A 13,717-nucleotide genomic window follows, 5' to 3' on the forward strand; every position below is an offset into this window, starting at 1 on the left:
CAGGTTAGCTTAGCATGAAGACTGGAAGTAAAGGAGAAACTGCTGGCCTTGGTCTTTAAAAAAGATGAACAGCTTCCTGTTGTTAGCTGACCAGATAGTTCATCCTGTGTCCAACTGTAACCTAGAAGCTAACTGGTAGCTAACTGGACCTAGAAGCTTATTGGTGGCTAACTGGACCTAAAAACTAACTCGTAGCTAATTGGACCAAAAGTCCACCTAAAAGTAGCTAATTGGACCAGTCCAGTTAGCTACGAGGCCAAAAGTATCAGTGTGTAGCTAATTGGATCTAGAAGGTAACTTTTAGCGAATTTGATGAAGACACTTACTTGTGGCTAACTTAAAGTAAAGTGTAAACTTGTAGCTAACTGGACGTAGAAGCTAACTTGTAGATAACTGGACCTAGAAGCTTATTGGTGGCTAACTGAACATGGAAGCTAACTTGTAGCTAACTGGACCTAATGTGTTAATTTGTAGGTAACTGGACCCAATGTGTTAACTTGTAGCTAACTGGGTGTAAAGTGTAAACTTTTAGCTAACTGGACGTAGAAGCTTACTGGTGGGTAACTGGACCTAAAAGCTAACTTGTAGATAACTGGACCAAAAGTGTTAATGTGTAGCTAACTGGATCTAGAAACTAGTCTAGCTAATTTGATGAAGACACTTACTGTTGGCTAACTGGACATAAAGTGTAAACTTGTAGCTTACTGGACCTAAAACTTTACTGGTGGCTAACTGGACCTAATGTGTTAACTTGTAGCTAACAGGACATAGAAGCTTATACATGGGTAACTGGACATAAAGTGTAAACTTGTAGCTAACTGGACCTAAAACTTTACTGGTGGTTAACTGGACCTAATGTGTGAACTTGTAGCTAACAGGACATAGAAGCTTATACGTGGGTAACTGGACATAAAGTGTAAACTTGTAGCTAACTGGACCTAAAACTTTACTGGTGGTTAACTGGACCTAATGTGTGAACTTGTAGCTAACAGGACATAGAAGCTTATACGTGGGTAACTGGACATAAAGTGTAAACTTGTAGCTAACTGGACCTAAAATTTATTGGTGGTTAACTGGACCTAATGTGTGAACTTGTAGCTTACAGGACATAGAAGCTCACTTGTAGCTAACTGGACCTAGAAGCGCATTGATGACTGACTGGACCTGAAGTATTCACTTGTCAATAAATGGACCTAGAGGCTAACTTGTAGCTAACTGGACTTAGAAGCTAACTTATAGTTAATCGGACCTGGAAGCTTACTGGTGGAAAACTGGACCTAGAAGCTAACTTGTAGCTAACTGGAAGTAGAAGCTTACTGTTGGCTAACTGGGCCTAGAAGCTGCTAACTGGATCTAGAGGTTAACTTGCAGTTACCTGGACCCTGAGCTTTGCCTCAGTTAGCTCAATCTAAAGCAGTAACTCCTAAGCTAACATGAACAAGAAGCTAACTCTAAGACACCTGAAGCGAAAAGCTAAGGCTAACTCCAAGCCAGCTGGATTTTGAAGCTGCCGATCCAACATGTAAACAGAATGACTTGGAGTGGTTTGGAGTTAACCTCTGCTTCTAGTCTTTATGCTAAACTAAGCTAAGCTAACTCTTCTCTGGATCTCTGAGATGAAACTATCATTCCTCTGAAACATCTGGAGACAGTTTCTAAATGTAAGTTTGTTCCATGGGAAGATAGTGAAAAACTATTTTTTTCTAGCTCTATGTTGTGTTTGAGTTTTCCTGAGGGTGTCGTGTGAACGAGTCGAGTGATTAGCTGAGCGGTTTTAGCAGGCTGAATGGGAAATGTTAAACTTTCTATTAATAGTAGCTGTAATCCATAATTCAGCAGACTGGCAGAGCAGAGTGTGTTTGACAAACTGGAGCGCAGGTGAGTCCAAGATTACTGTGTTGTGAAATTACAGAAACACACACTTAAGCTTGTAACACCCCAAATAACACTAATAATCAGCTCAGATCTGCTGCTGGTGCTGCGCTGACAGAAACTTTTTATCAGTAATTTAGGATTTGGTTTCCTAAACGCTGTAATTCAGTGTTAATGATAGTCTATGCAATTACAGCAGGTACCTGTGGTCATATTTGTTTAATGATTAGAAAGATCTGGGTTCATGAAAGGTGTTTTGTCAGTTTGGAGAGTTCTGAGTCTAAGATCTAAACAACATTTACTTCTTACCGATATCCAGTGGAAGTCGTGTCCTTCGGCTGGTTGAACAGATGTTCATGTTGAATACGCTTCAGTCTCTGTTAAAAACAACACAGACAACAGCATGCAAAATGTAATAAATGCAGTATTTTCTGAATGTGATCTCTCATTCTTCATTTGATAGCTCAACACCTCATCAATATTTTACACAATTAAAACATTCCACTGATATCTCCATTTCAAACACAAATGCTGTGTTTGAAGATCGTAAAATGAAGACACGTAGCACAGCTAGCTAATTATTAACAGCAGCTTTTACTGGCATTAACCAGCTTTTGTTGTCCTTTGATGGAATGAAATTACGATGACAGCAGATTTCCCTACATTGAAGTGGATAGGTCTCACGTGGTGGTGTGGTCTCCTTGTTGTTTCACAGCATCTTGTAGGTGCGTATAAAACTGTTAGCACATTGACGACACTTGAAAATCCTTGAAAATTCTCTAAATGAGGAAGTTGGTGTCTGGGTGGGTTCTTTTGACATCGATATGGCCCACAGCAGTTTTGATCCCCTTCGGCAGTTTCGGCATCTTTGAAAATTCTCTGAAAGAAGGACTCTTTGGGAAGATCGTAGCCAAGATGTAGATATTGTAGGCATTAAAGTTTTCTAAAGGAAGACCGTGTGTTTTGTAGAATTTGAAGATTTCGAGACATTGAAACAGTTTCTTCAATGGGATCTTCTGACAGAGCATCCAAGAAAGGAGTTTGGTTGGATCCTAGACCTTCAGGGCAGTGCTTAACCGATTGAAGGACACAGACAGAATCTGACGTATTTGACAGGATCTGATGATGCAGCATCCTTTAAAGTTCTCTAAAGAAAGGACCTGGTCTCTGATAGACTTTGAAGGTTCATCAATGGTTTGGCCCTCCTAGAAATGGTAGCTGCCAATGATCCTTCTTGACTTTGAGAAACAGCTCAGGTCTTTCATAATGTTTACGGATGAATATGTTGTTGCAACGACGTTCAGATTGACCTGGATGCAGAGAAACGCTCCAGAAACCTTGGTGCTTTCATGAAGAAGGGGTCTTTGAGGTTCCTATTGTTTGGTTTGAGATTTGGGCAGTTTGAGAGTTTGCCTTGCATCTGGACAGATAATACAGATGGTCTGAGAGAGGACTGAAGGTATCAGAGTGTGTTAAACTGGAACCGAACCTCTGAACTAGAGAGGGGTTCTGTGATACCACTTATCAGGTAATTATATTGCAGTCCTGACATTCCTCCTCAAGTACTTTCACCATTGTTGGGTCTTTGACGAGTCCTGAGTCATGTAATTTGGTTGTGAGAGTGAATACTTGGATCTTCAAATCAGTCAGAACTGAGGAAGCCTCTTCAGGCCTAGCAGCATTCTACTAAAGCACTTACAATTACTTTGATAGCTGACTGAAGCTAACTCGCAGCTGAAGGGACCAAGAGGCTAACTCTTAGCTAACAGGGCACAGACACTTGAACTTGTGCGCCCTCGATTTACCCAGAAGTTAACTTGTGGCTAACTGAACATAGAAGCTTAGTGGCTAACTGAACATAGAAGTTTATTGGTGGCTAACTGGACTTAAAAATGTTAACTTGTAGCTAACTGGACAGAGAAGCTAACTTGTAGCTAACTGGACCGAGAAGCTAACTTGAAGCTAACTGGAACTGGAAGCTAACTTGTAGCGAACTGGATGTAGAAGCTTACTGGTGGCTAAACTGGACCTAGAAGCTTACTGGTGGCTAACTGGAACTGGAAGCTAACTTGTAGCTAACTGGATGTAGAAGCTTACTGGTGGCTAACTGGACCTAGAAGCAAACCAAAAATGAATCTAAACAACATGAAAATACTTTTTCAATACATGATTTCTATTGTCAGGGTTGTTTCAGGACACTGTACCGTTAAGATGTCCTGATGAACATATTCCAGTAGTTTAGATCAGGATGCTGATGGAGGGAGAAGGATGAAGGCGGTTTTAGTTTGAGGGGCTGTCGGGCTGAGTTTTACCTCAACAGGTTAATATTTCATTGGCTTTCTGGAGTCAGAGAACTTGTGGTTGGAAGTTCTGTTTCAGCAAATGTTCTTATACATGATTCATAGAGGGAGCAGCAGAAAACGAACCCAGACCGACATCCCACAGAACGAGCTTCTGAGGAAACGACCAGAAACACACGAGATCAAGGACACGCAAGTGAAATGAAACAGCAGACATGTTGAACTGGGCTATTTGAGCAGAAACACTCAGCAGAGTCCGAGAATCTCACGGCATCTTTTCTCTCTTTGTGGTAATTTTTTGTCTCTTCCTGTCTCTTTGTTGACATTTTGCTTTACATTTTGGTTGTTCTGTGTGTCTGAGTAGTTGGTCATTGGTTCTGTTGTTGTTTTGTTGTCTTTGTGGTTGTCTTCTGTTTCTTTTTGATGGTTTTGTGTCTTTTTATGCTTGTTTTCTATCTTTTTACTGTTAAATTTTTGTCCAGTTTTTGTTTATTTGCACTTGCTTTTTGTCTCTTAATGGCATTTTTTGCTCTGTGGTCTTTCTTTCTCTTGGTTTTTGGCTTTGCATCTTTTTTGGTTGTTTTTGTGTCTTTGTGTCTCTTTTTTGACATTTTTGCATCTCTTTTGGTTGTTTTGTGTCTCTTTGTGGCTGTTCTTTGTTTTTTTTTTGTCTGTTGTCTCTTTGTGGTTTTATATCTTTTTGTGTTTTGTTGGTCATTTTCAAACTCATTTGCATCTTTTGTGTCTCTGTGGTTGTTTTCTATCTTTTTAGTGTTGCATTTTTTTGTGGCCATTTTGTCTGCACTTGCTAGGTGTCTCGTAAGTAAATCTTATTTTGTGGCCGTTTTCTGTTTCGTTCCATCTCTCTTTGGTTCTTTTGTGTCTCTTTGTGGTTGTTCATTGGTTTTCTTGTCTTTGTTGTTGTTTTTTTGTCTCTTTGTGTGTATTTGTTGACATTTTTAATTTCTTTTTGGTTGTTTTCTGTCTTTTTGTGGCCATTTTTGTCTGTTTCCCCTTTGTGTTGTGTCTTTTTGTGGACTTTTATTGGTTCTGGTGTCATTGTTTTGTTGTCTTTGTGGTTGTTCTTTGTTTCTTTGTTGTCATTTTTTGTGTTTCTATGGTCAGTTTGTATCTCAGTGGGCTCTTCTCCTTTCTTTTGGTTATTTTTGTCTGTTTGCATCTCTTTGTGATCATAAAACTTGGTTAGTTATGAAACCATTTTTACTCTACTCTTGTGTGTTTTGTCTAAAAGATGCAGTCTACGAGCGTTTACCGACTCTTAATATATTATCTCTGATCTGAAGGTAGTTCACGTGCACTTCAGAGGCTGCAGAGATCCACGAGGCTTAGCTCGTTAGCTTTTAGCATCTCTCTGGTGTAATGTCGACCGCATTATGGTTCACTTCATCTGCTGCTTTATTTATGATTTAACATCTCTGGTACTGAGGTCAGCTGTTGGCTGTGAACATTTAGCATCTTTTTGTGGTTGGTTTGTGTCTTTTTGTCGGGTTTTTGGGGATCTGCTCACATACCGTATTGGCCCGACTTATAAGACGATATTTTATTCTAGAAATCGTATTCTCAAAAATGGGGTCGAATTATAATCGAGGCCTAGATTGTCGTTACACATCCGCGCCACTAGATGGAGCTGGTGTTCTGCCGAAAAAAAGCACCCTGCCGAAGAATAAACTCCTGCCGTAGAATGCACCCCCTGGTAATTTACCCTAACCCTAACACACATTACTTTTAAGTAGCATCACAGTGAACGCATGCGAGCAGGATCTGGTGTAAAATGGAGCAACAACGCGACTGTCTTGAACAAAGGGGCTCGAAAACTGGACAAGTAAGCAAACAACAGAGGTGAAGTTATGATGACAACTTTAAATTGATGCTAATCGATGCGGCAGAGTCAGCAAACAACTGCCAAGCGGCCAAAAAAATATGGTGTGACAAAGTGCCACGCTCGACAATGGCGAGCACAAAAGAAGTACAGTTCTTATTAAATACTGCAGTACTGCCGTATTTCTTGATCTTAAATACCAGTAACATAGAATGTTATCTCTGTGTGAGTTTTCTACAATAATTGTACAATAAAAGTTGTTTTTGAGTAACCTTATTGTCTTCAACATATTTTTATTTTCCCAAAACAATGTTTGAAAAATAGGGGTCGTTTTATAATCAGAGTCGTCTTATAGTCGGACCAATACGGTATATATGTGTCACCATGGTGGTTATTTTGTGTCTTTCAGGTAATTGTCTGTGTTTTTATGATAATTGTACATCCCGACGTGGTTTTTCTGTCCCATTATGGTTGTTTTTTGTTTGTTTGTGGTTGTTTTATATCTCATTATCATTTATTAACTAGTTGGGACTTTAGGGGTCTTTTTATGTTCATTACACCTTCTTTTTGACACTGATTATGGCCTCTAAAATTATTTATACAGCACTCTGGTGTTGGTGTCAAAAAGATGCAGTAAAAAACAAATTACATTTGAGACATGAAGGTAGTTGACAAGGCTCGGCTAGTTAGCTTTCAGAAGCCTCTGGTGTAATTATGGTTCACTTGGTCTGCTGCTTTATTCATGAGTTAACAAGCTCTCAACTGAAGGCATCTGTTGTCTGTGAACATTTTGTGTCTTTGTGTGGTTGTTTATTGTCTTTTTGGTCATTGTTGCAAGTCTTTGTGGTCATTTTGTGTTTTTTTGCTGTTTTTTTTTTTTTTTGCCATTTTGCAGATCTTTGTGTGGTTGTTCACTGTGTTTTTGGTAATTTTGTGTCTTTTTGCAGTTTTTTACTATGTTTATTTGTAATTTTTACAAGTCTGTGATCATGTTGTGTCTTTTTGCAGTTGTTTATTATGTTTTTTTGCCCATTTTTGCAAGACTTTGTGGTCATTTTGTGTCTCTTTGAGGTTGTTCTTTCTCTGTGTTGTGACTTTTTGTGTTTGTAGGATCATTTTGCATCCCAGTGTGGTTTTTCTGTCTCTTTGTGGTTGTTTTATATCGCGTTGTCATCATTTATCATCTTTTCATGGCATTTTTGGGCCTCTTTGTGGTCATTTAACCTAATTTTTGTCTTCTGTATCCATGTAACAGCACTCTCATGTTGTTGTTTAAAGGGTTGGTGATTTTAAGGTGGTTCATGTGCATTCCAGAGGCTGCAGAGACCCACACAGTGAGCTTTTAGCATCTCTCTGGTTCACTTCATTTGCTGCTTTATTCATGATTTAACACACTTTGGCACTGAAGTGTTGAAGCATCAAAATTCCCGTTTTAACACCTAGAAGCAGGTGAATTCGCTCCAGCCAGCGTATGTCTCCATGTAGCTGTTGTTTCCTGGTGTTTCTGTCCAGACTAAATGTGGTTTTCCAGCCCTGTGAGGCAGCATGACGCTGAGCGAAGCTATGAACAGTCCCACGGATGATCTGACAGGTTTGGGTGGGTCTTTGTCTCTGCTGTCGGTCTGGATAACATCATCCTCCTCCTCCTCCAGCTGCTTCCTCTCCTCCTATCAAGTGTTTTTGTCTCTGTGCAGCTTCATGTTTCCTCCTCCACCGGCCGAACTCGTCCACATCGGTGCTTTCTTATCGTCGGCCTCCTAGAGCTCCTCTAAAGTGACTTTAAAGGACCGTTTGTTGTTCCTGCTTCAGTCTGAGGATCCTGTTTACCTCTAGGTCCTGCTGGGTTTGTTTGTTCAGACTCTCCACAGGGTCACAGCATTTGTTCGGTTTCTGAGAAAGTCCAGCTCGTTTTTATCATCTGAAGTCCATCCATTCTCTGTACACCGCTTTATCCTCACTAGGGTCATGGGGGGTGCTGGAGTCTATCCCAGCTGACTCGGGTGAAGGCAGGGGACACCCTGGACAGGTCGCCAGTCTGTCACAGGGCTACATATACAGACACACAATCACACTCACATTCTTATCATCTGAAGTGTAATATTGACATAAAAAGAGCAGCTGAGGACCCAGTATGGAGCCCTGTGGGATGCCTGTTTTCAGAGTTCAATTTTTTATTATTATTTGTTTGGTTTATTCTAATTCATCTCAACTAATATTGAAGTGCAGCTGCAGTTCAGCTACAAATACACAATATATTTGTGGTATTTTTTCATCTCAATGTGTTTTTGTTGTCTGGTTGTTGTGTCTTTTTTTTGGTTATTTTTAATCTCCATGTGACCTTTGCATCTCTTTGCAGTAAATTAAGTTTCTTTGTGATCATTTTATGTCTATTTTTTGCAACTACTGATGTTTTTATGGGCTTTCTGTGTCTTTTTGTGTCTTTTGGGGCATTTTTTGTGAATTTGTTGTCGTTTCGAATCTTTTTGTAACCATTTGTGACCATTTTTTGTGTTTTGTGGCTCCTTGTGTCTCTTCTTGTTTGTTTTTTATTATTTTTCTTAGTTTTCTGTCTGTTTATAGTGGTTTTGGATCCCTTTGTTGTAATATTTCACTGTTTGTGGCCTTTTGTGTCTCTTTTTGGTTGTTTTATGTGTCTCTGTGGTTGCTTTTATGTCTCTATGTTCATTTTTTTGGCTCTTTTTGTCCTTATATCTCATTTTAATGTTTGTTTTTGTGTGTTTATAGTGGTTTTTGCATCTCTTAGTTATCATTTTTGGCTTTTTGTAGCCTTTTCTTTGTCTTTTTGCATTTTTGCAGTTATTTTAGAGGTTATTTTTCATCTTTCTGTGGCCTTTTCTTTCTCTTTTTGCATTTTTGCAGTTATCTTAGAGGTTATTTTTCATCTTTCTGTGAACTTTTTCACATCTTTATGGTATATTTAGTTTCCTTGTGATCGTTTTATGTCTACATTTTGCCATTTCTGATCTATTTATGGGCTTCTGGAGTCTCTTTTTGGACATTTTTGTGCCTTTATGGTCATATATTATCTTTTTATATCACTTCATATCACTTAGTGGTCATTTTTGTCTCTTGGAGACCTATGAACTCTCTTCATAGTTGTTTTTTGTCTCTTGTCTTTTGTGTCTCTTTGTGGTTATTTTTCACCTTTTTCTGACAATTTGCATGTCCCCTGTAGTCATTTTAGTTTGCTTGTGATCATTTTTTGTCATTTTTTTGCAATTTCTGATCTATTAGAAGGTTTTCTGTGGTGGATATTTTTGGCTCGATTTATTCTTTTTTGTCTCCGTTGTAATTTTTGACTGTTTGTGGCCTTTTGTGTCTCTTTCTGGTTGTTTTTTGTCTCTCTTGTGAACATCTTCTGTCTCTTTTTCGTCCTTATGCCTCATTTTATGGTAATTTGTTGTCTCTTTATGATTGTTTTGCACCTCTTAGTTGTAATTTTTGGTTCTTTACAGCCTTTTGTGTCACTTGTTGTCATTTCTTGTCTCTTTGTTCTTATTTCTTTTCTCTTTGGAATGTTTTGCGTCTCATAAAAAGAGAGCTAAAATCAGTCAGCCTTTAACAGTATTTCTGACTTGTCACTGTATCGCCGTGACCTCCGTCCTTCATGTTTTATCAGTCCTGCTGCTGTTTGACTTCATGAACAGTTGGAGGTCGTGGTCTGTTCGTGGTTCCAGGGTCGGTGTGAGTCCGTCTGCTGGTCATGTGACCTCCACAGTCCGTCGGAGCTAAAACTTGTTGTTTTCCAGTCGTCTTGTTTCCAGTTTCTTTGTTCTCAGCCTTTCAGCGATTAGCTTCTCTGAGCCAGAAAATCTTTCTGGGAATTTCTCCTCCTCCTCCTCCTCCTCCTCCCTGGCCGAGGTTTCCACTCCGGTCTGGATCACATGTGTGTGCAGGTGTATGTCTGTCTCTGTGAGGACATTCTGTCTGCTGCTCACTTTACAGTGGGTTTCTATCTGGTTACATAATTACACTGAGGACAGAAAGCAGGTAAATCATTAAATCTGACCTCAGAGTCGTGGTTGAAGTTGAGTTATGGCTTGTCTCCAGAGGATGAAGTGGAGGAAACATGATTAAATGTGCGTCGGTGTTGTAAGAACAAACTCCCACAAAATGTCAGACTGAAAACTGGAGGTCAGAATCTACTCGGCATTCATTCTCATCTTAACCTCCTGAACTCCAAGCAGCAGGTTCTGGCTGTTTTTCTTCTCACTGTGGTTCATTTTTAAAGTGGAACCAGACCAACATGAAGGAGGAGAGAGAACTCAGAGATGTCTTCTGTCGGTTAGAATGATGGAAACCAGAAAAAAAAAAGCTGAAAACCTGAAATCAACAAGTTTCCTCAGATGTTAAACTCTGAGCTAATGTTGTCTCCTCAGACTTCTGTGGAGGTTCTCAGTCATCCAGGTCCTGGTGATGGAAGGAGCTCCTATGATCTCCTCATCCTGTAGATGTTTTTCTGTCTCCATGTTTCCTCTCCAGACGTTTCCTCTCTGCTCTGTTCATCATCAGTAGAAAGATGTTTCTCCATGCTGGATGGATCTCCAACAACCTGCTCCTCTGTTCACTGTTTCTGTGCTGAGCTGTATTTATTTATTCATCCAGTAGCTTTGTTTTTTCTTTTCAGTCTCTCTCATCATCTCCTCTTGTTGTCTTGGGTCACATTTGTGTCATTTTGTTTTGTTTTTGCCATTTTGTCTGTGTTTTTGGTCTGGTTTTTGCCATCTTGTGTGTCTTCTGGGTCATTTTGTCTTGTTTTTGTTGTTTTGTTTTATGGCCTTCTGTCTCATTTTTGTCATTTTGTGTTTACTTTGTGTTGTTTTATGTCTTGCTTCTGTCGATGTCTTGTTTATTTGCCATTTTATGTGTGTACTGGGTTGTGTCTTATTTTGGTCGTTTCATGTCTCTTTGTGGTGGTTTGTGTCTCTTTGTGGTCGTTTTGTGTCTGTTTGTTGTATTTTTGTGTCTCTTTGTAGCCCATTTTGTGTGTTTGTGGTTGTTTTGTGTGTTGTTGTCATTTTGTGTCTTTTTTATGGTTGTTTTGTGTCTCTTTGTGGTTGTTTTGTGTCTCTTTGTGGTCGTTTCGTGTGTCTTTGTTGTCGTTTTGTGTCTCTTTGTGGTCGTTTCATGTGTCTTTGTGGTCGTTTTGTGTGTCTTTGTTGTCGTTTTGTGTCTCTTTGTGGTTGTTTCATGTGTCTTTGTGGTCGTTTCGTGCGTCTTTGTTGTCGTTTTGTGTCTTTTTGTTGTCATTTTGTGTCTTTTTGTGGTTGTTTTGCGTGTCTTTGTGGTTGTTTCACGTGTCTTTGTTGTCTTTTTGTGTCTCTTTGTGGGTACTTTGTGTGATTTTGTGTTTGTTTGTGGTAATTTGTGTGTGTGTTTTTTGGTTTGTTTTTGCTTGGTAGATGCCTCATTATGTCCTTTTATAACACTTTGTTTACACTTGGGCTTGTTTGCCTCTTAGTTTTGGGTTTTTGGAGCCATTTTTGCTTTTTGACACTGGTATACATCTTATGTAGCTGATCAACGTCCCCCAGATGTTTGTCTTTATCCTGCTCTGCTGTCAGCCCTGTAATGCAGCATTTGATCAGCAGAGGGCGCTGTGATGATCTGTTTCCTGTGAGGATGAGGCCTACCTGGCTACAGGTGTGCTGACCATGTGACCTCCTCTCCCTGCAGCCCCCTCCCTGATGTCCCATCGCTTCGTGACGGTGCGTCGCGGCAGCCCGGCGGCTCGCAGTGGACAGATCCAGCCTGGAGACCAGCTGGAGGCGGTGGAGGGACGACCTGTTGGAGGTCTGCAGCACCGAGACCTGGCCCAGATCCTGAGGAGGGCAGGGAACACGCTGAGGCTGAGCATCACGCCAAGAAACCGTATGTACAAACATGTATTTATATACATGTACAGAAAACATGCCAAGACACCGTATGTACATATTTACATACTAATGTACACACTAATGCTCATAGTTATAGACTGATGTCAGATTGAGTCTCCCGCAGAGACAACAAAGACTCTGATTTAATTGTTGCATCTCCTCCTCCTCCTCTTCCTCTCCTCTTCTTCCTCCTCCTCTTCATCTCCTTCTCTTCCTCTCCTCCTCCTCCTCCTCCTCTTCCTCCTCCTCCTCAGACTCCTCCTCTCTGTCAGAAGGAGCTGATCTCGACATCGACGGCAGAATAATCAAAGGATCCAGAAGGCCAAAGGTCAGTACTGCATTTACTCCATCTTTGTAGTAATTATACCTCTGTACCACTAACAGTTACTGCAGTACAAGTACTACCAGTAACTGAGGTACCAGTACTATCAACTAGCTGCTTGATCTGTGTACTAGTACTTCATTTATGTAGTATTCTGTGTACTTCAGGATGAGTCCAGGTTCTACAGCGTGGATCTGGAACGCGGTCCGACCGGATTTGGGTTCTCTCTGAGGGGGGGCAGCGAGTACAACATGGGTCTGTATGTACTGGGTCTGATGGATGGGGGTCCGGCTCAGCGCAGCAACAAGATACAGGTACACAGACTGAGTACAAGTACACACTCACAGCAAGAAGTACACACCGCTGATACTGACCAGTCATCTGACTGAGGAGTATTCTACATGTACTGATGTAGATCTGAACAATAATACCGATTGTTACTGAATGATAGATATTTCGTTTAAAAAAGACAAAATATTACAAAAATGAGACACAAAGCGACAAAAGCGACAAACAAAATGACAAAAATAAGACACAAAATGACTGAAACGTGACAAACGACAAAAGTCAGACAAAAACAACAAAAACAAGACAAAATATTACCGAAACGAGAAACAAAATAGCAAAAAATGACGTGAAACAAAACAATGAGCCAAAGAAATTACACAAATGAGACCGAAAATGACAAAAGCAAAAAACAAAATGGAAAAAATGAGACCGAAAACAACAAATAAAACTAAATGTAACATGACAAAAATAACACAGAAAACACAAGTGAGACAAAAATGAGACACAAAAGGACACGAAAGAAAACAAAAAGACAAAAAATTACAAAAAAAGGAATACAATTTCAAAAAATAGACAAATTACACAATAAAGAAACAAAAAATGACAAAAACGAGACAAATGACAACAATCAAACAAAAAGGACAAAAAAAACAACAAAAACAAGACAAAATATTACAAAAATGAGACACAAAACGACAATAACGAAAAACAAAATGATTAAAAAGAATTAGGCAAACAACATGAAACAAAACAAAGAGACAAAAAATTTGACAAAAAGTAATAAAATGCAAAACACAAAATGACAAAAGAACAATCTAGTATTTTACTTTATGATCCAAACAACTCGTCATGGTCTAGAATGGATTTTAAATTTATAGTTTTATTAATTACAACGTGCAGTTAATGTCTTCTCTGTAATTTTTACACTTTGAGGACCGGATTGGACCCTCTGGAGGACCACTTTTGGACCACGGGCCTCATGTTGGACCCATATTTTACTAAAAAAAACATTAACGTTGCTTTAAACTAGAGACTGAGGCCAAAAACTCCTCAGAAAAATGTTCACTGAGGGAACAAATCAAGTGAGAAGTCGGCTTATTTTTTAAATGTGTTTAACCGGAGGAGTCGCCCCCTGCTGGCTGAGAGACAGAATGACAGGTTGGTGTTTAACCCTCCTGTTGTCCTCATTTACAGGCAT

The 13,717-nt window shown here is 39.7% G+C and overlaps 1 protein-coding gene across 1 annotated transcript in view; it reads left to right on the top strand.

Moving 5' to 3' along the window:
• The window catches only part of LOC110969396 (membrane-associated guanylate kinase, WW and PDZ domain-containing protein 1-like), a 69,407-nt gene that overhangs the window by 37,440 nt on the left and 18,250 nt on the right, over nt 1-13,717 (top strand). Inside the window, 3 exon segments of the mRNA XM_051949702.1 lie at nt 11,710-11,904; nt 12,164-12,237; nt 12,399-12,545. Of these exon segments, the coding sequence (XP_051805662.1) occupies nt 11,710-11,904; nt 12,164-12,237; nt 12,399-12,545 (416 nt within the window).

This window comes from Acanthochromis polyacanthus, chromosome 6 (assembly GCF_021347895.1).
Source record: "Acanthochromis polyacanthus isolate Apoly-LR-REF ecotype Palm Island chromosome 6, KAUST_Apoly_ChrSc, whole genome shotgun sequence".
NCBI classification, from domain to species: Eukaryota; Metazoa; Chordata; class Actinopteri; family Pomacentridae; genus Acanthochromis; species Acanthochromis polyacanthus.